Here is a 25,901-nt window from a genome sequence, read left to right on the forward strand (position 1 = left end):
AATAATTTATTCAGTGTGTGTCAACTTTTTTTTATGAGAATGCACCTTAAAGGGGTCATGAACTGAATTTTTTATTTTATTTTATAAAATTTCCTGAGGTGCACTTATAATGGTAGGATGATTTTTACAGCAAAAATTGTCATAATTTAGAAATAAAAGGCCATATTCTTCCCTGATTTTAGACTCCGATTTGAGTGCTCTGTTGGAGGGGGCGTGTCTGCTGTGAGACTTGAATGTCACTGCTATGATTGGGTAACATTTTTGCATATGAAATAAGTATTACATGTGGAACTCTATCGAAATTTTTCTGAAGAGTTCTGAAACTTACAGGATGTTTTTATAGTGCAATGACCTCTTTCATGTCAAAAGATCAAGGAAAATTTGATTTCTCAATTCATGACCCCTTAAAAAACCCTAGAAATGCCATACTTTTATCAAGTGGTTTTGAACATACCAAAACATTTATTATAATATTATTAATTTACAATTTGCAAAACTGTCATACTTTTTGATTCTATAAGTTGCACATTATGATCACATAATATAAAAGCATACAAATTATAAATGCTTATAATACAAAAACATAAATGACAAGACATTTCACAATTCTACATAATTTATTCAAGAAACAATAACAGCAACAAAACAAAAGTATAAAATAATTTAAGAATAATTTAACAACAGGTCAGTGCAAATTCAGTGTCTTTTTTTCCCAAGAAAATTGGCAAGACAAACAAAACATGTGGATGGAGTAAAATAAATCAGTGCTAAGAACACATAATATCTAACTGGTCCCTTAAACTGATAAAAAGTCAGATTCAACAGAATCTGAAGCTATTAGCACTAGTGCACAATTGCATGGTATGGAAATTGAACAACTGATGCAATGTGAACAACTATGTAATTTGACCTCCTTTGTCTTTATGTAATGATTCCTGAGAACTGTTTTGCTGATGCTTCGTTTTCATTCATGTTAAGCTCAATCTTCTGAAAGAGAAAAATACATTAGCACAAAAACTAAAAAAACAAAAACAAAGGTTGCTTCAATGTTAAGCACAACTTACTGCAGCTGGTGGGTGAACTCTTTTTTCCCTCTGTTGTAAATGCAAGACCTCATCATCATCATCATCATCATCATCATCAGCAGCATTGTTATCTGTGGATGACTGACATTTCTCATTCTCAGATGGGTTTATGGTGGCCAGAAGAGCTGGTAAGGTAAAGCACGACAAGAAACGAGCCTTGAAAAGCAGGTACGCTGGATTTGAGGCAAACCTTTCGGCAATCATTTTGCGGATGGCAGCTACTTGAGCTTCTTCTCCTATGTCATTTTGATACTCAACTGGAAGGCTTTTCACTGCAGTTGTAAGCAGAGATTGTTTAGCTTTGAGCAAAGAAGTCAGTGTTTTGATGCTGGCGGCAGACGGTGGAAGGTAAGGCAAAGACATCTCTAGATGAGGTATCGGAATTCCACCTTTTCCATTTATCCAGTCATCTACTTCAGATGACTGCTCAGGAAATATCAAGTGAGGATCGAGGCTCACACCATCAGAGGGAGGATCAGGAATAGAGATCAATTGATTATTTGATGTTGTGATTTGAGGTACTACTGATGGAGCTGCAACACGAGGTGAAGGAGATGCAACATGAGGTGATGGAGCGATAACCTGAGGTGATGGAGCTACAAAATGAAATGATGGAGCTACAAACTGAGGTGATGGAGCAACAACATGAAATGATGGAGCTACAATCTGAGGGGCAGGAGCCAAACGTTGTAAAGGTCTTCTAGAAGCACAAAGGGGTCTCAATCTTGTGGCGGGCAAACTTTTCTGTTGGATGACAGTTGGCAGCTGACTAGTTCTCACAGGAAAGCAGCCATTTTCAGAAACGCCACAAGGCTTTGCCACTTCATTTGTTGGTCCACTAGCCAAAGCTGGCACAGTCAAGGGAACTGGAAGAATGCTGAAAGCAGCATGAGATGCACTGGGACCTGTTGATGGAGATGACTGACATTGCCTTACAATGGTTTCATCAGAGGAGGAGTCTGATGAGTTCTTTGTAGATTCAACATGAGAACCTCTCTGGTCAACTTTGGTAGGTGCTTGGGATAACATACTTTGGTTCAATACTAAACTAGTAGTAGTTGAAGGAGGCATCTGGATGCATGAATTATTACCTCTGGGGCTAATGTTCATAGAGGAGGAAGTCTTTTGGGTAAAGCTGGAGGCATTCGAGACCGAAGAACTTGTGAGGCCAGGATTGACAGAGGAAGAAGCAACAACGAGGGCAGATGATGATGGGTATAAATTGGTTAAGGTGAATGGACAAGTACTGTTAGTTAGCAGGGAATTGTTTGGCACGTTCAGCATCTGGTTGCTTGGGATATTGGCAGAAAGTGGACCAGTTACTTGTACCAAACCGGTGGGGGTAAGAATCCAGTTTACTGGCTGTGCCTGCAATGTAATGGTCGGTAAAGCAACGTTTTTGCTCTTTTTTTGTTTTGTTGACTCTTTTTTTGTACTTTTAACTTTAGCTTCTTTCATTAGGGCTTGGACCTTCTCAGTAGGTTTGCAGGTGCGTTTCATAGATTGGACGCTGTTTGAGTCCTCTACACTTGGTGATTTGGACGTTGAGGTTGTGATGGGTTGCGCTGGCGGTGTCTGTTGTAGTAGCGCTAGAGGAATTGGTGATATAGCTTGCGGTGGTGACTGTGGTAGTAGTGATATTTTCTGTCCTTTAAGCATTAAAGGTTGCACTGCCTCCTGCATGTTTGGCTGTGTAATGACAAGATTGTTGGGATGAATCAAAGCAGGGGGCATCATCTGCCTGTCTAGCAACTGGGGAGGGTCAAGATGATGAACTGGCTGCAGGGGAGGTGAATGTTGAGGAGGTTCTGCAGGTTTCTTGTGTTCAGCTTTCTGGTTAGCTTCCTTAAGCATCGCTGACACTGTTTTAGGAGGATCTATATAACCATAGGAACGACAGATTAACATTATGAATGTTTTGACAGAAATAACTGGAGCTCTTTGAATGTTGTATTTTTGCTATTTTATTTCAATACTTTAAAATGGATCAATGTGACCCTGGATCACAAAACCAGTCTTATGTTGCACGGGTATATTTGTGGCAATAGCCAACAAAACATTGTATGGGTCAAAATTATAGATTTTTCTTTTATGCCAAAAATCATTAGGATATTAAGTAAATAATATATTTATAAATATTAATAAATATATTTAAATTTCCCACCTTAAATATATAAAACGTTTATTTTTGTGAATGGATGCAGCACTATCGCCAATAGAAGTGGACAACTTTAAAGGCGATTTTCTCAATGTTTCGATTTTTCTGTACCCTCAGATTCCAGATATTCAAAGAGTTGTATCTCGGCCAAATATTGTCCTATCAAACCATAAATCAATGGAAAGATTATGTATTCAGCTTTCAGATGATGTATAAATCTCAATTTCAAAAAAAATTATCCATAAGATTGGTTTTGTGGTCCAGGGTCACAAATATAAAACTGAGATACCTGTTCTCGGCTTACATACAGCAATAGGCTTCTGGAAAAACTGACACAAGAGAGAACAATTGGCAACACTGATAGAACACTAATCTTCGAAAATCTTGCATATTTTTAAGCATATCAGAAACAAAGCAGGGCTGCCCCTAACTAGAAAATTCTTAGTCGAAGGCAACCCTACAACAAAGTATGACAACTACGCTAATAAACGCAAGATGCTGGATTGATAAATAAATACCTTAATGCCTTTCTTTTGCTCAATTTCAATGACATTTCTGCAACCCATGACATCTATGTGAAAAGCCTGTTTTCAGACATAACACAAAACCATGTAAAACCCTGTAATCTTCGTTTCTTTTATTTCATCATAAATGTTGACAAAGATGTTAGGCTTACTTTGATGTAAAATAAAAGCACTGATGTCTTTTGGAGAGGGATGTCGGCTGCTTTTATTCCAACAATATCACCTGTAAAGTGGTTATTGATTGAATGAATAACTGACAACAAAAACATATGCATTGAACTATTCGCTCATAACTAGGCCCACATGGAATCTGAAGACTAGAATACTACTAACTAAATGCATTCAATTAAAATGGTTCTCATTTTAGTTCCATAATGAGATATCTTGGTAGAAGCATAAAAAAGGGGGCAAAAATTAAACATCACTTTAGCTATTGGTATCATTATCCAGAAATCTGCCTGACAAGTCGTTTCAGAAGAAGTGCAAGTTTGATCAAGAAATACAAATTAAGTTTTTAGTGCAAACTCCATGCAGGCCTGCTTATAACTAAACCACATATTTTCAGGTGTTTTGTCAAAAGTGAAACAAGGGTCTGTACCTTCGCAAAATGCATTGTCTTTCACTGGAGGAGGCAGGATCACATTACCAATCCATGGGGTTATAGCTTTCAGGAGGTCATTTTTAAGGCTGAACATGTCCTGAACCAGCCTTCTTTTCCTTTTATTTCCTGGACATCCCTGGACTTTCTTTTTATTTCCTGGACTCTAAAAAGTTGATAATCAACAAAGTATATACTTTTAAAAAAAGTTTAATACTTTAAATAATATTATTCAGATTTAAGACTGTTAAGGCAGCATATTGTCTTTCCAATATCATACTTATTTTTTTAAGGCTACCATTGCTTTTGGCAAGTGGCAACCATTTTCTATTATCTAAGTTTAAACAAATATTAATAATATAATGAATGACCTTATGGTATTTACTACAAATGTAACATCTAGCATAATTTCTGTTAACCACACGTCTTTATTACCAATGCTCGCTTCCACTGCATGAAGTCTCTAATATCAATCCCTGCCACCTTGATCATGGCCTTCTCATCGTCTGTCTGCATGCATGAAAAGAAATTCATTTTACAAAGAAGAACTGCAGAACATATAAATCTACATTTATCTGCAAAGAAAAGAGAATGAAGAAAGTAAACATCTTACCTGGCTCTGCAGAACAGGAGGATTCATACCCACATAAGTTCTTTCCATGTTTCCAAAACGGTTCAGGATGGTGTTGCGCACCAAAATGCGTCTGACTTTCGGACACTTGCTCTCCTTTGATCGAATGCGGCCTAACCCAGATTCTTTTGTTGATTCCTGTAGTTCCTCCTCATTGGTGGGAAGACGGACCCACGCTGTCCTGAGAATTCTTTGAGGAATAAGCAGTGTGTTCGTAGGTATCCACTTCTTCATATCTGGCTGTACATAGTCCTTTTTTGGTATTTCCACATCTTCGACTAAGGGAAGATCTTGATCATCATCATCACTGTCCATATACTTCAGCGGTTTTTCATCCTCAGAGCTGGAGGAGATCTCCATTTTAATTTTTCTTCCCAACACTTTTTGTCTTTTTGCTGTTTGTTGTCCTGTTGTTTGCTTCATTTCTCTTTTCACGCCTTTATTTTGACTCTAAACAAAGAAATAACAACAGTGTGTTTGAATATTCATGATATTTATTCTTGTTGAATGCTGCAAGACATACTGAAGAATGAACTTACAGTTTTTGTCATTAATTTCCACTTGTTCAGGCACTGGCAGTCAACCCGGTTTGGGATCTCTGAGGCAATCTTACTCCACTTGCCTGGAAAATTAAATTGATAAAGACAATTTAGAGTCTTTAGGATACAGTAAGCAATACAAGTGTTTAGAGCTCTTTTGAAGGCTGACACAGTCAATTGAAAATGACTATTGTCATTGTGAGGTTGTCTACCAGTGTCAAAGCTGCAATGTTCACACTAAACATGAACCAATTAGCAGTGAGATCAAAGCTTGAGTTCAAAAGTAAAAGTCAAATAAAATCTGTTGGTTTAAAAGTTCTCTTTGCACGAGTCATTTCAAAACGTTGAACACATATTTACACACTTTTGTTAGATTTGCTCCATATTCATATAGTTAAAAACAAAACATGATTTAAATGAGTCATGATGAGTCATCTTGAACTGGCTTTGATGTAATGGCCATTCGTTATTTAGATACACTACTGATAAAAAGATTGTGTTTTTAAAAAAGAAATCTCTTGTGCTCACCAAGGCTGCATTTATTTGATCAAAATACAGTAAAACAGTAATATTATGCAATATTAGAACAATTTAAAATAAAGTTTTTTCTGGTTTCATATATTTTAAAATGTATTTTTTTCTTGGGATGACAAAGCCACATGTCGTCAGTGTCACATGATCCTTCAGAAATCATTCTAATATGCATATTTAGTGCTCAAGTTAATATATTTGTAAATGTATTTTTTTTTTTTAACAAGGTCTGTTTATTTAAGATTTTGTAATATACAAGGAAAGAAAACTAGCCTGGGAAAACCCAGACAAACCTCCGGCAAATTTAGATTTGCTCTGCAAGTAGTCTGGCAAAGAGCCCATTCAAGCCGATTTCTAATCCGTCCAAATCGAGGCACCAATCAGAAACGTTGAGGCGGGCTTTACACGATGATGATCGCTCTGATTGGTTTTAGGTCTATCCAATTGCGCCCAGAGGCATTTGAGCGACGTCTGTTGGTGAAGCGCACCAACTTTTAAATGCATTATTATATTCAAATTGCAAACACATGAGGACAATCTCCATGAAAGACCCACTGGCAGATGAACGTGCTACTACATTTCTCTCCGAAACGGTAGGAAATTAAATTAGATTTAATAGAGGATTTTAACTGTGACAAGATGATTGACAGGGCAGTTTACGTGACAGGATGCACGCGACAGATCCGTCCGATAAAGATGACGAAGTAGTATGTCCCAAAACTTGCCTACTTTTTTGCTACACATTCAAAAGTAAATACCTCTTCTTCACAAAAAGAGTACATACTTTTATGGCGTAGTGTAACTTAGGCGAATTGGGACGCAGCATATGGCTTTACACGATGACGATCGCTCTGATTGGTTTTAGGTCTATCCAATTGCGCCCAGAGGCATTTGAGCGACGTCCGTTGGTGACGCCCCTTTGAAAATGAGTTATTAATGAAGCTTTGCCAGACCATAACTCAGCTACTACTGAGAATGGTCTGGTTTTAACCAGGCTAAAAGAAAACACAAAAACCAACACAATACAGAATATCCAGTGAACCCCAACACAAACCATCCCTCTACCCATTAGACATGAAGTATCAATTACATTGTAAAAAAAATCATTAACATTCTATTATCATCCCACACATATTTTGGGACTGTATTCCCTACTTGAATTTTTCAACAAATGACAAGAAAGGTTGCCAGATTGCATAAAATATCTGGGTAGACCCTTTGAAGAGAGTATCTTATTTTTTTCTAGTTTTAGATATTGCATGATCTCCTTAATCCAACGAAAAGTGGGGGAATAGGGTCTTTCTATTTAAACAATATTAATGTTCTGGCAAGTAGTGTGCAAAAGGACAACATTTTACAATTATAACTACTTATGCACATGTTCTGTGCTGTACCACCGAATATAGCAATAAAAGGAGATGGGTCTATTGGTAATCCTATTATTTCTGAAAATGCATCAAAAATCGATTTCCAAAAGTTATACAAACTTGGGCATGTCCAGAACATATGTAAAAGACTCGCAGGAGCCTTATTTGCTAATGTATTTAAAAAAAACAAAATTGTATTGACCACAAACTTTTGAACGGTAGTTAAAAATTTGCATCATTTGCATCAAATATCAAAAAAAAAAAAAAAAAAAAAAAAGATTTAAGAGGGAAATCACTTACCAACACCATATTTCTCCACCTTCTGTTTTAGTAGTTCCACCTCCTCTTTGCTCCAAGGCCCCTTTTTCACATTCTCCTGAAGACAATCCAAATACCTAAGTGAGAAAAATATTCACATTTACATATCAAGTACCAGTTGGTCTAAACATCTTTTATACCATACCATGTATTGCTATCATTTAGCGCACGAGCCAATCCAGCAAGTTTGATTTAGGAGTTGAGATGATTTCAGGGACGTTATTTTGAAACATTAGTTGCAGAGCATAAATTTACTTTTTTTCTGAAATGTGTCATACCTGTCACGACAAGCACCGTCGGTCCTGCCTGGCACTTCCATTCTGATTTTCCCCCATTCTCTGGTGCCATACTTTGCGACAGCATTCCGCAACAACTGATGTGAGAGAAGTCAGTCAAATTAGTGAACGTGTGATTTTAGCAGGTTAAGGAACAGCAAAAAGACATGCATGTGTGACTGCAACAGATATTAAAACTGAAACATTGTGTCTTCAGTGATACAAAAGCCTGTTATTAAACAGAGTTCCTACACATTTTCCATTTCAAAATTCCATACTTTTTTCAGACCATTATATTTAACATAAATGGTTCATAGAGCATTATTTGTAGCATTATATACAGTCATCTATAAATATTTTTCATTTTCTTTTTTTCATTGGTTTTCTCAAAGTGGTAAACTGTGCTAAGTACCTAAAACACTTAATAACCTCTGTTCTTTACCTCTGAAACATCAGTTTGACACTGTAAATGTGGTTTGATGTTGCACGATCGCCTAGCAGCAAAGTAAAACTGATTTAGATAATCGTTTGCTCCTTTATCTGTTGCTGGTTTGGGTGAGTTTCCAATATTCTGGAAACTCAGTTTTCTTTTTTTTCCCATAGTTATCTAGACCTGCAAATTACTCAAATCAAATTCCATACTTTTCAAACTACGTAAGAATCCTGATTTAATGAGAAAATGAAATGATGTTCCATACCTGGTCCTCCTCTTTAGACCAGGGGCCTTTCTTTAAAGAGGGATCCAGAACGGACGACCAGCGATATGACAGCTGTGATCCATCACGTCCCACCATGAAATATGACACTATGGAGATAATAAATATTACAAATATATGGCTCCTATGATACATACTTGTTTTCAAAATACAACTAAAGTAAACCAGTAATCAATTAAACCTGTCATAAAGAACACATTTGCATTTGTAAAATAAACTATTTAAAAAAAGTGCAGGTGGATGTAAGAACACATCATGTGTGAATAAATTCCTCACGGTTTTCTTCTATTCATAGAAAAATTACATCTACATTATATATCACCTATTCTACTTTGAATGTGACTCATCTAATCTGATATCAGAGTCAGAATGATCTGCTTTAGGAACAAATACGCCACATCCAGTACAAGAACTCAAGAAGACCCAACTGTCTTACTCTGTATGTAAGGGATAAAGTTGCCGATTCTCATTTTTTCAACAAGTTCTTTGAGGATCTGGTCTTCTTCCGGTGTCCACTCTTTCCTTCTGAAGGTCTTCGAAATGTAGCGCTGGTAAGTCTGGAAGCACATGAAGGCCGTTCTGTTGGTCTGGAAGGGAAATAACAAGAAATATATATGTCAAAGACATTAAATGAATGGTAGGTTGCATTGTTAAAAATGTTAACAATTAAAAACCATAATACACAGCATATTAACATAAGAAGCTATTTTGAAAGTGCATGAATTTCTCTATCCTTACCCCAAGAGCCTCTGCGATTTTGTCCCAATGGCAGCAATTGAATTCTTCTACAATTCCTTTCAGTTTATCAATCTCATCCTGTTTCCACACCGACTTGTTAATGGAGGGATGCAAAAAGTTCTGCCAGAACCTTTTCAAATCGTCAGCCTGTCTCAAACCTTCAAACTAGCACACAGAAACAAGTCCTTTCATGCTTTTAAAATGAGAAATGTATGTTAGAAGATAGTACAAGATGTATGTGGCTGCATGTCAATAAAACAACTACATAACTTACGTCAATATTTGCTATTTTCTCCCAGTCATGATCGTCATGTTGTTCGCCCACCAGCTGATCATCTTTCAGGGTGCTAAGGTGATATTGAGTTTGATTACACATTTGATGGCACAATAAGTACACTAACATTCAAAAGTTTGAAGTCTGTAAGGTTTTTTATTGTTTTTAAAAATGTATTCATATAATGGTAAAGCTGAATTTTCAGCAGTCTTCAGTGTCACATGGTCCTTCAGAAATCATTCTAATACGATGATTTGCTGCACAAGATAAAAACTCTTCCCACATTTAACGTTGAAAACAGTTGTGCTGCTTAATATTTTTGTGGAAACCATGATGATACTTTTTTTCAGGATTCTTTTATGAATAGGAAGAAAAGAACAGCATTCATTTGAAATATTTTGTAACAGTATAAATGTATATATATATATATATATATATACTGTTACAAAATATTTCAAATGAATGCTGTTATTTTCTTCCTATTATATATATATATATATATATATATATATATATATATATATATATATATATATATATTTATTTTTAATCTTACTTACCTTAAACTTTTGAATAGAAGTGTAGGTACAACCTTACAAGACATCTTCTCTGAGACAAGGTGCTTAAAATGTCTTTACCTTATTTTTGCAATTTCTTGCTCAATTAATTCAATTTGCTTTTTCAACTCCTCTTTTCCCTCATCGTCAACTCTAGACATCTTGGCACTCAGATACTCCATCCTATGAAAACACAGACGATTGCAAGCTCTCAAAATGTAATAAAAAATATATATATAGCGAGGCCAACAATAACCAGATATTTAGGTTTGCTTTTTCTGGAACTCACTTGGATAGTTTGGGTTGTAGCATCCTTTTCATAATGTCTGTGGCGACTGCGTTAGACAGCAGAGTCTTCTGCCAACCCTCCCCTGAAAGAAATTACCACATGTTTTATTTTTAAATATAATAAAAATCTTCAAGTAACAAGAAGCAAGCACAATGTCTTAAAACATACATCTTCTTATTTTCAGCTCATCAATCGGTCTGGTACCGTGACTCAGCCTTTCTTTAGTTTCTGGATTTGATGGAGGGCCCTGGAGGTAAATAAAAAGAATAAATAACTTCCGGCAAATAACGATACTGAAATGCATGATTTCACGGACACCAGAAAAATACATATTTCCAGTATTACTTTCATCACATACCAGACCGGTGAGTTTGTCTTTAAAGTAAGGCTTCATGAAGTATCCAAGAAAGAGTTTCTGAGAGGGAAGTCCTTGTGCGGAGGAGCTAGACGTGCTTGGGCCAGAGAGCTGAGCCTCAATCTCTTTCTGTGGAGATACAGTCAGCTTTAAATGAGTGATAGTGTAATTTAACTCATGCCATCGAGTAGCATGAAAACGCAGTTTCAATGAACTACAGCCCATATGTTTGTTGTTCACCTGTTGCTGTTGATTCTCTTTGAGGAGCTTTTCCAGCTCAGATAGTTTCTCTTTCAGCACCTCCTGATAGACAAAATTCATTTGCAGGCAAGTCTCCACATTTTGCGGGAGATCCAACTGATCATCATCCTCGTCACTGTCTTCATCACTCTAATGAACGTAAAACAATTGAATAAGCATTTTTTTTTTATGAGAAAATATGCATAAATAAATAAATAGCAGCAAAAGCATGTATGAAGGAAGCAAAGCTGTAACTCACAGAATCAGTTCCATGTTCACTGTCTGTTTCACCAAAAAAAAAAAGGTTGATTAGAAGAAGACCCTATGATGAAATACTGACCTATCAGATTACGTGTCAAATATTTAAAAGTAACCCACTAATTTCAGCAACAGTGCCCATGGAGAATGTGAAGGCTAATTTGTTTTAAGATGATAAAAATCACTGTATATTTAGAATAATATTATATTTACCCTGCAATACGTTAGCCAGTGCTGGATTAGCACCAAGTGTATTTTCCAACTCCTCGATCTCCCTCTGAATCCGCTGCCTCTCTGTCTCCAAGTCATCATGCTTCAAGAGGGAGTTACAAGCAAATAATATTTTTTATAAAAAAATTACATTTCATTTCTATAGTGTGTTGTATTAACAAGACGGCTTTCTAGATTCTTACCAATCCTTCAATCACAGGCTCACTGTCATCAGATTCATCATCTGTCATGGAAACATAATATGACATTAACGCAGAACACAAGTCAAAAACACAGCCCCCAACTTTTTGACAAATGAATTCCCATGACCATTCCAGGTAATCACTTCATTAACTCATCAATAGACCACTACCGAATCATTTAGAACATTTTGTGAACCAGTTTAATGAATGATTTACTTATAAATTGAACATAATACAGCAATATATGATTTGACATATTTCCAAGATAGGCCGTTTCTCAAGTCCCAGTAAGATGCATATCTACTAACTAGACAGCATTTGGGGGCGTCATGGTTGTGTTAATGTGATGTCCAAAAACAGTGTTTAAGAGACAGTGACTCACCACTGTTGCTGTCAGATGACAGTAGGTCTATGATGCTGCTGTCTGCACCTAGAGAACTCTCAAGAGCCAAAATCTCCCTCTGGATTTTTTCCCTCTTCGCAAGCAAGTCGTCCGATGCCATTTTAGACAAGATGAAACCTGAAAACCCAACTTTTTTAGATTACTGGACATAGCACTGCACAATCTTCGCCGTGTGAACATGCACTTACATTACATTAGCTTTCTTTTAATGCATAAGTCTGCTTCAGTATTGCAGCTCTTCTATAACACAAGTAAGTCCTACTGGATCCTGTAGCATCACTGCTCGCGTTTCTGAATGTCTCGCTCAAATCTAACTGTACAGCCGCATGTTTACAAAGAGTGCACTTGGGGGCTTTGAACTAGATTTACAATTATTACTACATCAAAGTCATTGATTTTAATGACTGACTTCAGATATCACCTTAATTTATACAAACTTATTCAAACTGTTAAGAATTATTCTCCCCTGATAAAACTATTATTCGTACATAGAACGTCATGCGTATAAAAACACGAAGCGCGCGGTAATTGTGCGTCATCTTCACTGACACTTCATAATAAAGGTCCGGCCTTCATCGACCCTTCACCATCGGGAAAAAACGATTTTATTTTGTTGTGTTAATTACAACGTAAATTAATGCACAATAAATTAACACTTATTGCTTTAATATTTAGCATAAATATTGTATGTTCAAAATATAGTGGTGGACAAAATTATTAGAACGGTACATTTTTATTTTAAAAGAAGTCTCTTCTGCTCACCAAGGCTTCATTTATTTGATTCAAAATACAGCAAAAAACGTAATATTGTGAAATATTTTTACAATTTAAAATAACTGTTTTCTATTTTAATATATTTTAAAATGTAATTTATTCCTGTGATCAAAGCTGAATTTTCAGCATCATTCCTCAAGTCTTCAGTGTCACATGATCCTTCAGAAATCATTCTAATATGCTGATTTGCTGCTCAAGAAACATTTATTATTATTATCCATGTTGAAAGCAGTTGTGTACAATTTCTTTTCAGGATTCTTTGATGAATAGAAAGTTCAAAAGAACAGCATTTATCTGCAACATAATAAATGTCTATACTGTCACTTTGAATCAACTTAATGCATCCTTGCTGAATACAATTATTAATTTCTTTAATTTTTTTCCAAAAAAAAAAAAAAAAATTCTTACTGACCCCAAACTTTTATAGTTATAACGTTACAAAAGCTTTCCATTTCAGATAAATGCTGTTCTTTTGAACTTTCTATTTCCATTTATCAAATAATCCTGAAAGAAAATTGTACACAACTGTTTTCAACATTGATAATAATAATAATAAATGTTTCTTGAGCATCAAATCAGCATATTATAATGATTTTTGAAGGATCACGTGACACTGAAGAAGTAATGATGCTGAAAATTCAGCTTTGACAACACATAAATAAATTGCATTTTAAAATGTATTCAAATAAAAACAGTTTTTTTAAATTGTAAAAATATTTCACAATATTACTGTTTTTGCTGTATTTTGGATTAAAAAAAAAATGAAGCCTTGGTGAGCAGAAGAGACACCTTTTAAAACATTAAAAAATCTTACCGTTCTAATAATTTTGGCAACCACTGTATATCAAATTGTATATAATAAAATGGTTTTATGATTTAGCATCTATTATATGCAATTTCAGGACACTAAGTGTTGAATTCTAAAAGAACAATAGGGCCATATGATTAAAAACTTCTTTATTAAGTCAATAAAGAACATTATGAATATAAGGCACTTCATCCAATGCTGATTAGTAAAGTGTTGTTTAAATAAACAATTAACTAAAATGCTGTAATTTAAAACAGCAGAACTATAAAAATGTGTTAATTTATATATATATATATATATATATCAATATACAATCATGAAATACAAAAAATCTTGTAAATATTATGTAATAGAATTTTAAGAAAGGAGTTATTTGACAAAAGTGCAAAAGGTTTTGAAAATAAACTACTACAACATAGAGCCTTGATTTTGGTGAGAGAATCCAAGGCACTATTTGGTGCACTTAAGTATCTTTATGCTTAAACTCCTGCTAGAGCTTAATTTTGGGATTATTTGGCCTAGCACACCTCATTTTGCCATTTCATAAAACCTAAACAGATGCTAATCTGTTGATGAATAAAATAATAAACAATGAAGTACCACAGTTGGGTCAATAGTGCACAGAACGTAATGTTTGGATGTGAGAGGGAAACACTTAATCATGAATCTCGGTGATCTTGTCAATGGAGGTCAATAACTGGGATACAAAATAGAGTGTCTCTCTTCCTGTCAGCAACTGCCTGTAAACATACACAACACTTTCAGTGCAATGATTTGATTCATTTACATTTCTGACCATTATTAAAAGAGAACAACTCAAACGTAATTGTCATTGTCAACCATACTTGATAGAAGTCTCTGCATCTTGAGCTGCTTTGTTAAGGTACTCAGAGGCTACTTGTGCATTGTGTCTCATTGTGGTTAAGGCTGTAGTTTCTCCATTTCTAAGCCTTTCATTTTCACTTTTATATCCTTCAAGCTGGCCCTGAGAAGAAAATGATAAAATAATCATAATGGTGGAGTTTTAATCTGAACAAAAACAGAAGTGAAATAGTCATTTTGATCAGAAATTCACACACATATTATATAGTAGTATATATAAATATATATATAAATGCACTACAGTATATAGTGGTATATACACATATAAATGCACCATTATAATGTACACAGTGTGCTTTTTCAGTGTGCTTGTGCATATGGAAATAAGTCAAACCTGGAGTTGTTGTAGATCTTGTTTCAATTTTGAAATACTATTTTCAGCCTTGACTGCCCGCTTCTGTATTGGATAAAACAGAATTTTAATTTCTTGAGTGCAGTAAGGATAAAACATCTTCATCTTATTTTTTAAACCTTAATAAAAAAAAATTCTGTCATATGAATGACAATGCTTTATACCGTCATTGACTGAAGGTTTTGTTCTACTGACTGCACCATTGTCTCCAAAGCCTTAGCTTCTCTCTCTTCCTGTAACTTCTTGTCGTGCAACTCATCTGTGAGTTGTTCGATCCTATTACAAATTGGAAAGTTTAACCATAAGAAATAATCTACAGAACTATAGAAGCAGAACTATAGAACTATACTATCAGTGATCTTTAATTACACAGCAGCAATACTGACACACTTCAGTCCATTAATTACCTCAGAATCGTTGTAAGTAATTTGCATAAATACATTACATTCTGTGTAAAGAGCCTTACCTTCTGGAGTCAGTTTCTGATCTTCTAAGGAGTTCTTTGATTTGCTTTCTGAGTAGAGAATTTTCTTCTCTGAGCTGAAACACATTAAAGTCAACATTAAATCAAAATGGACAATGGAATAATGACATCTCTTTTCTTCTCTGATGATAAGTTTACTGGTGTGAGGGCGGGACAACCTGTCACTCACATGAAATCGACCAATAGCAAACCACAACGATCCAATCAATTCCAGATGGACAAAATCAACAGCTTTTCTTGTTCGAGAAGCCGTTTCATTCAAATATACATCACAATAAGGAAGAAAAGACTATCACTACTTCAGTTTCATATTGACTTGAGAAACATTTATTTTGAAAAGAAGCACCAATTATAATGTAACGTACATTCAGCTCATGTGTGTGCAGAAACTCACACCATGTACACAACATACCTGTTGAGCATTCTTTGTGGCAATTTTAGCATTGTTCCTCTTAGATTGGAAAGAAATATCAATCGCTGAAGTCTCTTCATCCCCCTCATAGCTTCCTGTGCTTCTTCTTCCTGAGCGGTTCTTTGGCAGGAAGTCAGATTGACCCAGCTCCCATTCGGTCTCATTTGCTTCCCTCTCATCACTGCACAGAGACGATTGCTCAGAGTAAGCGCTGTGGTCTGAAGTCCCACATAGCTGGAAGTCATGAGAACCTTCAAGTGCTGATGGGTGGCAGCTTTCAATCCACGTCTCCTCATGTTCGCTTTCAGAAGGCTGAGAGAGCACAGAGGGGTCTGTGAAGAAAGGCCCCTTGGTAGCAAAATCTATGGAGGTGTTGTAGTCCTGCTCGACATGGCATACACCATCATATACCTTTGGGAAATCAATCACACCACAGGACTACTCAAGTAGAATGGTGATCAGAAAGTACATTTGGCCAGTATTCAAAAAACATAATGGCCATTTAAGATAGATTGTCTCTGCACCTTGAGTTGTTACATGAAGAGATACCTGAACACCTAATACACACTTATACATTCATATACATCTAAAAATCTAAAAAATATCCAAGTGACAATGCCTTTGTAATCTTCTTCCTCACCTCAGTGTCTTCTGTAATACATGGCTGCTGGTTCTTATTTCTGATAAACTCTTTGAAAGAAAATGGATTCAGGTCGTGATGCTTCGGCTCATCTGAAAGTAAATTCGTCCATGTACACAAAAGACATTAAAAATAAAGATTTCAAGAATACTCTGCAACCTATTCAAGACAGATAACTTGTGCTGCATTATTATCATGTTGGTTTATAGAAAGAGCAAAAGACAAGCAGGTTGACACGTAACGTTACCATCTTCAATGATGAGCTTTTTCGTCTTGTGTTTGGACATGTTAACATACAAATCAACTTGACCAGAGACGTAAACTATCCTGCAGGCTGTAACTGCTAAATAACTGAGCTCAACATTACAAGAGAAGAAGTACTGAATAAAGTAAAAGGTATTCAAAGTAAACGGTTCCGTGTAATTATTGTCAATGTCGATTATTCTGTTAGAAACCTTAATTCGTTACTGTATTTTAGAAATGACAATACTAATCTACAGGAGTTCTCACGGGTCTGCTTCTGTCCGACAGTGAGCAGTCTTTCTAGGGAACATGTACAACATCGCCACCTATTGACGTGGAAGACACGAGTATTGGGTTGGAAAAGGGTTCATGTTTGGTTATGAGAAATGCTGACTCGTGCTGCATATTATTTTTTATATTAAATATTAAAAACAATAAAAAACTAATAATAGCATCTTAATACCCTAATTGTCAACACGTGTACTTGTACTGTAATTGTACAATGTAACAAGAATTGACAAGATTTTGCAAACATAAGTTTGGCCAACAATACACATGCATTTTCTTGTACAGCAAGTAAAACTTACTGGCCTTTTTCATGATACTTATTATTCTAGCTGAATTAATATTGGTTTACTTCTTATGCTAATTTTATTCACATTTAATGTGTAAGTATTTACAAGATCAGTTATTAAACATTACCGCATTTCGGTCAAGTTTGCTGTGTAGTATGTAACTTAATTAAGTAATGCAGTTGTAGTACTGTGCGAGACGAGTACTGCAATAAGCACGTTGTAGAGAGGTAGATTAGAGAGTTTTAGGTAGGTAAACATCTGGAAGCAGTTTGGCCCCAGTTACCGTGAAAGTACAGCCCTTTCTTTCAATGGCAGCGCTGTGCTGCTGCAGTGTTGCAAGTCTTTTATTTGTATTGGTTTTAAAGAATTACATCTATAGTCAAGGGTTGCAATACCCTTTAAAAAAATAAAAAGAACGAAAAAAAAAGGGGGGGGGGGGACTGTTTTGAAGGTCTGGCAGTCTACAGCGTCTGCATGTATTCGTACTTCCACCAATCACATTCAACAACCTCACTCACGCATGCGCACTGCTGCACCGTACCGATTGCTGTCGCTCTCGCGCATCGCAGGTGTCAACGGAGCGTTGAGCAAGCGTCTCTGCTGCAGCTGCGAGAGTGAGGATCCCTATCTGCCCCATCGGAAAATATTAGTCCTCCTAAGAGGGCGGCAGTACAGATCGGACGGTATGAAAATGTTCGAATGAGACCGTGAGCTCGTGTCTGTTGCCAGGGCAGATTTAAGCGTGGAACAGAGCGGCTTTCCGGACTGTAGACAGCGGGCTCGCGGAGCGTCTTCAGCGGGGAAAGCTGCAGTCCTGCTGCCGCCGCTGCTGCTACAATGTTCGTCCAGGAGGAGAAGATCTTTGCAGGCAAAGTCCTGAAGGTCCACGTCTGTACTATGGAGGGCACCGAGTGGCTGGAGGAAGTCACGGAAGACACCACTATAGAGAAACTAAAGGAGAAATGCTTGAAACATGTAGGTCTGCCATCGGTTAGCTGGCACTGTTAGCCAACCCGGACAGGACAGGCCCGCTAGATTTTCAGAGTCATTGCCAAGTATTTTTAGTAACTTGCAGACGAGTCGACGGTGCTATTTATAATTTAGCAAGTTGGCCCGTCACCTCCGTCTCTGTGGCTGGACTGTAACTACAACTGTCATTCTGGTTGACTAACAGTGTACAGCTGACTTCGACTTGTTGACAACCTCTTTTTGTTCACAATCTGTCAAGTACTGTAGTGTACACACATCTGTGCAGATTAATGTACCTTTACACATTTTCAAATGTTCAAGTATAAGTATTTGATCTTTAAACTTTATGGTTTGAAGGTTGTGGATGCGTTTTTGTAAGCACTTTAGAAGGTGGCATCACCAACATAGACTGTACTGTTAGTCAAGCCTGCTTCCAGCTTCAATGTGTAGTTTGTGCTGAAAAGTACCACGGTGTTACCCTGTGCAGAATGGCATGATAATACCAAGTTTTATGGACATTCCTGCATCATGCCAATACCAGAGTGTTCTTTGAAGTACTTTGGAGTATCATGTAAAAAGCAGAATATATTAATTATTCAGTACCAAGGTGTATATTATCAGTGTACCATGGTAACAATTGACATTAACTGTACCATGGTAGCACAGTACTGGACCACCCTGTAAGAGGCTCACCTGTAAATATGTGATTTTTATGGAGTAAATGTACACTACAATTCAAAACTTTGGGTTTGATATTGAATGTTTTTGAATGAAGTCTCTTCTCTTATGCTCCACAGGCTGCATTTATTTGATCCAGTAATATTGTGAAATATTATTACAATTTAAAATAACTGTTTTCTATTTTAGTTGAGTAAGTTTAGTTTAGTTAGTAAATCATTTATTTTATTCCTGGGATGAATTTTCAGCATCATTACTCCAGTTCTCAGTGTCACATGGTCCTTCAGAAATCATTCTAATATGCTGATTTGCTGCTCAAGAAACATTTCTTATTGTCTTCAATGTTAAAAACAGTTGCTGCTCAATGTTATTGTGGAAACGGTGATTTCTTTCAGGATTGTTTGATGAATAGAAAGTTTAAAAGAACATTTATTTGAAATAGATTTTTTTTTTGTAACATCATAAATTGCCTTTACTGCCACTTTTGATCAATTTAATGCATCCTTGCTGAGTAAAAGTATTAATTTATTTTTAAAAAGTTTTACTGACCCCAAACTGAATGGTGGTGTACATATTATTTTGTTAGGATTAAACCGAAATAAACGTCCTTTAAACTAATTTGTTTTTCTCCTACAGTATGTCCACGGAAGTCTAGAGGATCCTAAAACTCTTACACATCACAAACTCATTCATGCTGCCTCTGAGAGAATTCTCACTGAGTCCAAAACAGTTGCTGAGGAAAATCTTAAAGATAAAGGTAATGAACAATTCTGGTGCATCTAGAAAGGTGATTCTCAAACTTTTTGACTTCAAGTCCCTCATTGTCCACAACAATATTCAAAGTGTAAGGACTTTTAAAACTATGATTTAGGTAAATGTATATTCTTTACAAAAAGCCTGTAGAATTTAATTAGGTTTTACATGACTTTTCCAGGTCTAGAAAACACACATTTAAAATGAGACTACCTCATATATCCACGTTTTTCAAGACAATGGGAATTAAAATAAGAATCGATTTAGATTTTAGATTTTTTATTTAATGCTTGTTTTGTCTTATTTTAAATCATTTTAATATCATCTTAGAGAACATTGGCTGAGAACCACTGATCTAGAGTATAACGTAGTGTTTTGCCTATGTTCTTTGTATTTAAAATTCGCTAACACTTTATTTTAAGGTGGCATAGTTACACGTTACTACATGTACTTACTATAGTAATAATAGTAAATTATGCATAGTTACAACAACTAACCCGAAACCTAACCGTAACTCTAGTAAGGACATGTATACATTAATATTACCCAGTACTTTTTTGAGTAAGTACAATGTAACTATGTCACCTTAAAACAAAGTGTAACCTAAAATTCCAAGAGACACAAACCCTTATTTTTTATTGTTTGTTTTCTAGATTGCTTATTATTGATCAAGAAAAGACCTCCACTGGCTCCACCAAAAATGGCTGACATATCTTCTGAAGAGAAGGTATCTGGTGACAGTTTTCATTTTTAAGTGAACTATTCTTAATGCATCCCATTCTTTTACACTTCTAAGATTTGTGATTGCAAAATTAACCAGTTTTTGTGCTTGTTGACAGAAAAAGCAAGAGAACAAAGCGCCAGATAAGGAAGCCATCCTCAAAGCCACAGCAAACCTGTCCACTCGTAACACTGACCGTACTGTAACTCAGCACAACATCAGAGATGTGGGTACTTGCAGTCTGTTCGTTTTGACTTTTTTGCATTGCACTGCTTATGTTTATAATATATTGTTTTAAATGTTACGATTTTTTTCCCCCTTGTCAGTTTCAGACAGAGCTGAGGAAGATTCTGGTCTCACTTATTGAGGTGGCTCAGAAGCTGCTGGCAATGAATCCAGATGCCGTTGAGCTCTTCAAAAAGGCCAATGGTAAGCTATGGATGTATGTATGGATAGACACCTGAATGGATTAAATCAATAAATCTGTTTTCTTAGCTTTTCATGCTATTAACATGCTTTTCAGACATCTACCATTGTAATATTATCGCTGTGTCTGAAAATGCCTACCTCCATGCTATATAGTATGTGAGCTGAGTAGTATGTCCCAATTCATAGTATTCTTAAAACAGTTGGCGAAAAGTACCCAGATGACCTACTACTTACGAAAAGATTCTGAAGTACACATTCAATAAACACTTTACTATCCCATAAGGCCACGGGAGAGGATTTTGAATGGAAGTGAAGGGATGCAACTGGTGCTGTAGGTCACATGACAATGACAACATGGCAGATGTAGTACATTTGAATTTCATTCATACTATATGGAACATACTTTTTTAACGGTCTTGAAGTAAGTTTCAAACCAACTGTAGTACCTACTGTACAGTATGTGATTTCGGACGCAGCATATATTTTTGGACATTCCATACCATGGTATTATTTGAAGTACTATAGAGTGACATTGCTGTACCATATATATATATATATATATATATATATATATATATATATATACATATATATATTTTGCATGGAGCATCTTAATTGTTTTTATAATTATTTTATTAATCATTTCATTACCACGGAGGCCACTGTGCAGGAGTAAATTATTTTGCAATCTTATCAAATGATGGTGAGTGAATATTCTTCCTATCTTCCCTCTCTGGCAGCTATGCTGGATGAGGACGATGAGGACCGTGTGGATGAAACGGCCCTGCAGCAGCTGACTGAGATGGGTTTCCCTGAGAGCCGTGCTGTGAAGGCTCTGCGCTTAAATCAGTGAGTGCTCTCAGCTGTGGTTGTGAAATACGCCATCATTCAAAAGTTTGGGGTTGTGTTTTGTAAAGAAGTCTCTTGTGCTCACCAAGGCTGCTTTTATTTGATAAAAAATACAGTTAAGCAGTAATATTGTGTAATATTTGCTGAGTTCACGCCATGTCGTAATTACCGTAGTCTCGAGCTGACAACACGTGACGTTATATTCGGAGTTGTGAATTATGAGTTTCTATGGCACCACTGTCAACACCTAAATGAATCTTACAAGCTGTAATTACGAGCTCTACGAGGATATGAGCACTTTTTACAAGTTGAAATCTCGTAATTATGGTATTTAGGACATGGTGTGAATGCACCTATTAGAGTTGTCAAAAAGTACAGAATTCGTTACCAAGTCGGTACTGAAATTTCAAAATTGTGACGCTTTGAGCGGAATCATAAATACCTCTGATTGGCCATTGTGTTTACGCATTCGTTGGATATGTCTTTGATTGGCTACAATGATCAACGCACGGGAGCGTTTGAGAGCACACGGAAGTGTTTGAAAGTGCTTTAAAAAACGGGAGCAGGAGTGTTTTAAAGCACAAGCAGCCGTCTATCAGTGGACCGGTCCACTTTCTTGTCACTTTTGAACTTTGTAATGTGAATAAATGCTGAATAAAAGTATTAATTTCTTTTCTGAAACACTACTAACTGCAATCTTTTTAACTGTAGTGTAAACAATTCATGGATAAATATGCATAGCATATCTGGCAGGATAAAGTCACATTGGCCAAAAATTACTTAGTCCCCCACTGCCCCATTAAGTGTCATTTAAATTGTTATATGAACATGTGATAAAATGTTTAAACATGATGTTTTGAGTTTTGATGCTGAACAACATCATCAATGTGTCCCAGCTCTCAGTGGATTAAATCAGAGTCACTTATAACTAATCCCTCTTTCTGCAGCATGTCTGTGACCCAGGCTATGGAGTGGCTGATTGAGCATGTAGATGACCCCACGGTTGACACGCCTCTGCCGGGACAGGACACGCCAGGGGCAGCAGCCGCTGCAGCCCCAGCCCCCGTCCCAGTCCCAGCACCAGCACCTGCCCCTGGTCTTTCCGCTACAGTTTTAGGAGCCCGTGCCCGTCTTTCGTCCCAGGCCAGCATAGAGGAGGCCAAACAGGACGAACTGACAGAGATCTTTAAAAGGATCAGAAGGAAAAGAGAGTTCAGGCCTGACTCAAGGGTGAGTCTCATGTGGGTGTCATGAGAAAAAGGAGAAGAATAGTTCCTTTTTAAACCCAACATTACAAGTTTCCTGATGTTAACAGCCACTTCAGAATTTAAATGTCTGATTCAGGATCTTTGTAAAGCCTGCAGTAATTCACATACAGTAGCTGCTCTTGTGTTGCCGTGGTATAGTGCATTGTCCCGTCTGTGTGTTTGTGAGCAGGCGGTGATTGCGCTGATGGAGATGGGATTCGATGAGAAGGAGGTGGTTGACGCCCTCCGTGTCAATAATAATCAACAGGATGCAGCTGTATGTAAACATTCAGAGGATCATATAAAATCATGTATATTGTGTTATCTCACCAGCCAATTGAGATACTATCTTCTAACTTAAGATACTAATTAAGATGTAACTTTTTTCAATGTAAAACCTCTATTACCACACAGTGCGAATGGCTGCTAGGTGACAGAAAGCCCACCCCTGAGGATCTGGACAAGGGCATTGATACCAACAGTCCACTGTTTCAGGCCATTCTGGAGAACCCCGTCGTACAGCTTGGTCTCACAAATCCCAAGACTCTTCTAGGTGACGTCTCTCCCTCTATACTGTGCCTGAAGCCGAATACCGTGTTCAGAAAGGAAATGACGCATTCTACTGAGCACCTAAAGGGACATGGTGATGGGAAAAAAATATCTCGCAATTATATAGTTGGGTAATTATATTGTAAATAATTTGTGGGCATCAGGGAGCGGCTATACTGGATATTTTTTCGCTTTTGAATACATGCTCGCTTTTTTCTCGAATTCATGATTACGTGTACTCTGTGCATTGGGAGCTTATCTATTTTACAAGGTAAGATATTTGTCAGTGACGCTCAGGATCTGTTGCACACCATATCTCGCGACATTATCCTGTCAGTCATCTCTCCTTACTATCTTCACGTGATAAGTGAATTTATGATGTGTTGTAATGTAACCCACTAACGCAGCAAGCCTAACCATGTCCTTTTAGAGGCTCCGTAGAATGTGTTGTTTATTTTCTGTGCCTTTATGAATTTGGATTTAGGCTTCGGGCACATCCCTACTCTATACTCAAATCCTCTTCTTCTTTTGAAATGTTTTGGTTGCAATTTATTTTGATGTTCGCTTTAGACATTCTGTTGACTACAAGTAACATTACATCTACATGTCAAACGGACTCTCATTTAGAATATTAGTTGAGCATTTGTAGATTGTTAAGTGTAGGGTTAATAGATTAAGGGGTTAGGGTTAGTAGAATAGGTTGACATAGTTGCAAAGTTGCTTATATTTAGTAGAATGTCAAAATAAACCATCTAAATGAAGTGTTAGCAGATATTAAGCAGACATTACTAATACTGTAATGAGAGTTAGATGACAAATAGGTGCAACCTTACTTATAGTCAACATAATGTCTTAAGATGACCATAAAAATAAAGTGTTACTGATGTTTAATTTATAAAGGTTTGCCTCAACATGTCAATTCAATGAAGAGTGTCTGTGAACAATTTTATAGTCAAACCACAGATGTTGTCGATTTATTTTTTTACCCCTTCAAATTAATTTTCTTCTAGTTTCTGCTGTGTTTTATCAAAAAAGATGTTTCTGGCTGATCAAAACATGTCATTTCAAGGTTTCCAGTCTTTATTTGGCTCCATCCATTTAGCCAGTTACTGTATGGCATCCAGTTTTCCAATTTCTCCATCTGAAAGGTAACCCCAGACCGTGGTGCTGCCGCCACCATGCTTGATGGCAAGATGACGTTATCTGGGTGTTGGGCTCTGTGTGGTTTGTGGTAAACGCAGCGCTTTGCTTTTAAGCCAGAGTGCTCAAGTTTCACTTCATCAGACCACAGCAGTTACTTCCAAAGCCTTTCAGCTTCTGTCACATGGCTTTCACAATCTCCAGAATTATGTTGGAGTTGCTCAAAAGTGGCTTCCTTTCTAGCCACTCTCACAAAGAGGACTTAATCTTTGAAATGCTGAAAACATGGCTGATGTCTGGACAAAATGTCCAATTTAAGGCAAAAGCTCTGCAAGTGACCTCTTGGTCCCTTCTCTTTCAGTTCTGTCTGGCTGCTCCATTTACTAAGCTGCCTTGAAGATAATGTATTGTATACTATAATATTTCTATAAAGACACACTAGATAAGTTTACAGTACATTCTCTTACAGTATAACCTCACACCAGCACCCCAATTATTTATTTACTTTTAATATGTTGTCTTCATTAATAAGACAATTTGTTCTTTTGCATTGCCTATTACTATATTATAATTTGTTCAGTTATTCACCTCTGATGCACTGATTGCGAACTAAAATAAATAACATGCACACATATAGTGCACTAAACAGTATCTGCTTGTTTTTGTACACTATAAAGCAGTTTCATGTGTTATGAAAGTACAGGAAAAAGGTGCCAGTTTGGACTTGAGCTGTGCCAGGATGTATTTCTGTGTGGGGTTTGCATTCTCTCCCCATGTTATAAGTGGGTTTCCTCCATGTGCTCCAGTTTCCCCCACAATCCAAAGATATGCAGGATATAGGACATTGCCTATTGCCTCTTGCGGTTATGTTTATTATTATTATTTATTTTTTTCATTTGTTAAAATATTTAAAGCTACACTGTATAACTTTTGGCTCTCATAGCGTTTAAAAAACAAAAATAATTTGTTGTTATTGTTGCTGTTTTTACAACCAGTGGTTTCCCAGAGGTTTGCCATTTTACATGATCCATGGTCAATATTTCTCCCTCCCTCGACAATTTACTTATAGCTTCATGCTACTCTCACACCATGACTGCGTTTAAGTCCAATTTTTTAAGCCCTTCCCT

At 36.6% G+C, this 25,901-nt stretch overlaps 3 protein-coding genes across 6 annotated transcripts in view; 1 reads left to right on the forward strand and 2 right to left on the reverse strand.

The window, feature by feature from the left end:
* Positions 1-598: 598 nt before the first annotated feature.
* Positions 599-12,815, reverse strand: snapc4 (small nuclear RNA activating complex, polypeptide 4). Of its 2 annotated transcripts, none has more exons than XM_084115631.1 (25): positions 12,458-12,815; positions 12,249-12,386; positions 11,867-11,907; positions 11,667-11,766; positions 11,455-11,477; positions 11,196-11,345; positions 10,959-11,084; positions 10,769-10,847; positions 10,601-10,682; positions 10,393-10,494; positions 9,755-9,827; positions 9,481-9,645; positions 9,179-9,329; positions 8,725-8,831; positions 8,030-8,124; positions 7,734-7,828; positions 5,536-5,618; positions 4,979-5,446; positions 4,801-4,875; positions 4,366-4,531; positions 3,920-3,990; positions 3,762-3,827; positions 3,533-3,572; positions 1,065-2,962; positions 599-987 (listed from the first exon to the last, which is right to left on the reverse strand). In XM_084115631.1, exons 2-25 carry the CDS (start codon positions 12,367-12,369, stop codon positions 922-924), a joined length of 4,443 nt encoding a protein of 1,480 aa, XP_083971757.1. In that variant the 5' UTR covers positions 12,370-12,386; positions 12,458-12,815; the 3' UTR covers positions 599-921. The 2 variants fall into 2 exon arrangements, with proteins under 2 accessions (XP_083971757.1, XP_083971758.1); XM_084115632.1 differs by having other exon boundaries at positions 12,463-12,529.
* Positions 12,816-13,985: 1,170 nt separating this feature from the next.
* Positions 13,986-17,153, reverse strand: entr1 (endosome associated trafficking regulator 1). Of its 3 annotated transcripts, XM_084113407.1 has the most exons (9): positions 16,869-17,147; positions 16,622-16,713; positions 15,982-16,392; positions 15,739-15,805; positions 15,552-15,625; positions 15,250-15,361; positions 15,068-15,130; positions 14,697-14,836; positions 13,986-14,591 (listed from the first exon to the last, which is right to left on the reverse strand). In XM_084113407.1, the coding sequence occupies exons 3-9, from the start codon at positions 16,275-16,277 to the stop codon at positions 14,507-14,509; spliced, it is 837 nt and encodes a 278-aa protein (XP_083969533.1). In that variant the 5' UTR covers positions 16,278-16,392; positions 16,622-16,713; positions 16,869-17,147; the 3' UTR covers positions 13,986-14,506. The 3 variants fall into 3 exon arrangements, with proteins under 3 accessions (XP_083969533.1, XP_083969532.1, XP_083969534.1); XM_084113406.1 differs by lacking the exon at positions 15,739-15,805 and having other exon boundaries at positions 16,869-17,153; XM_084113408.1 differs by lacking the exon at positions 16,869-17,147 and having other exon boundaries at positions 16,622-16,755.
* An 812-nt stretch (positions 17,154-17,965) lies between these two features.
* ubac1 (UBA domain containing 1) overlaps positions 17,966-25,901 on the forward strand; it is an 11,753-nt gene continuing 3,817 nt past the window's right edge. Inside the window, exons 1-9 of the mRNA XM_084113551.1 lie at positions 17,966-18,414; positions 19,723-19,843; positions 20,493-20,566; positions 20,679-20,786; positions 20,887-20,989; positions 21,730-21,838; positions 22,786-23,068; positions 23,276-23,362; positions 23,500-23,638. Of these exons, the coding sequence (XP_083969677.1) occupies positions 18,277-18,414; positions 19,723-19,843; positions 20,493-20,566; positions 20,679-20,786; positions 20,887-20,989; positions 21,730-21,838; positions 22,786-23,068; positions 23,276-23,362; positions 23,500-23,638 (1,162 nt within the window). The 5' untranslated portion in view covers positions 17,966-18,276. The remainder of the gene's footprint in view (positions 18,415-19,722; positions 19,844-20,492; positions 20,567-20,678; positions 20,787-20,886; positions 20,990-21,729; positions 21,839-22,785; positions 23,069-23,275; positions 23,363-23,499; positions 23,639-25,901) is intronic.

Source organism: Abramis brama (genome assembly GCF_963993115.1).
Source record: "Abramis brama genome assembly, chromosome: 5".
NCBI classification, from domain to species: Eukaryota; Metazoa; Chordata; class Actinopteri; order Cypriniformes; family Leuciscidae; genus Abramis; species Abramis brama.

Bases quoted from the DNA above. Each gene is read 5' to 3' on its own strand.
- entr1 (XM_084113406.1), bottom strand. From the start codon at position 16,908: ATGTCCAAACACAAGACGAAAAAGCTCATCATTGAAGATG. The intron at 15,626-15,981 runs GTATGTTGTGTA...AATGTGTTTCAG, and splicing joins CCACAAAGAATGCTCAACAG to CTCAGAGAAGAAAATTCTCT. The intron at 14,592-14,696 runs GTATGGTTGACA...GTATGTTTACAG, and splicing joins GATGCAGAGACTTCTATCAA to GCAGTTGCTGACAGGAAGAG.
- snapc4 (XM_084115631.1), bottom strand. From the start codon at position 12,369: ATGGCATCGGACGACTTGCTTGCGAAGAGGGAAAAAATCCAGAGGGAG. The intron at 10,495-10,600 runs GTGAGTTCCAGA...GTGTTTTCATAG, and splicing joins CTACAACCCAAACTATCCAA to GATGGAGTATCTGAGTGCCA. The intron at 9,330-9,480 runs GTAAGGATAGAG...TTTCCCTTCCAG, and splicing joins AAATCGCAGAGGCTCTTGGG to ACCAACAGAACGGCCTTCAT.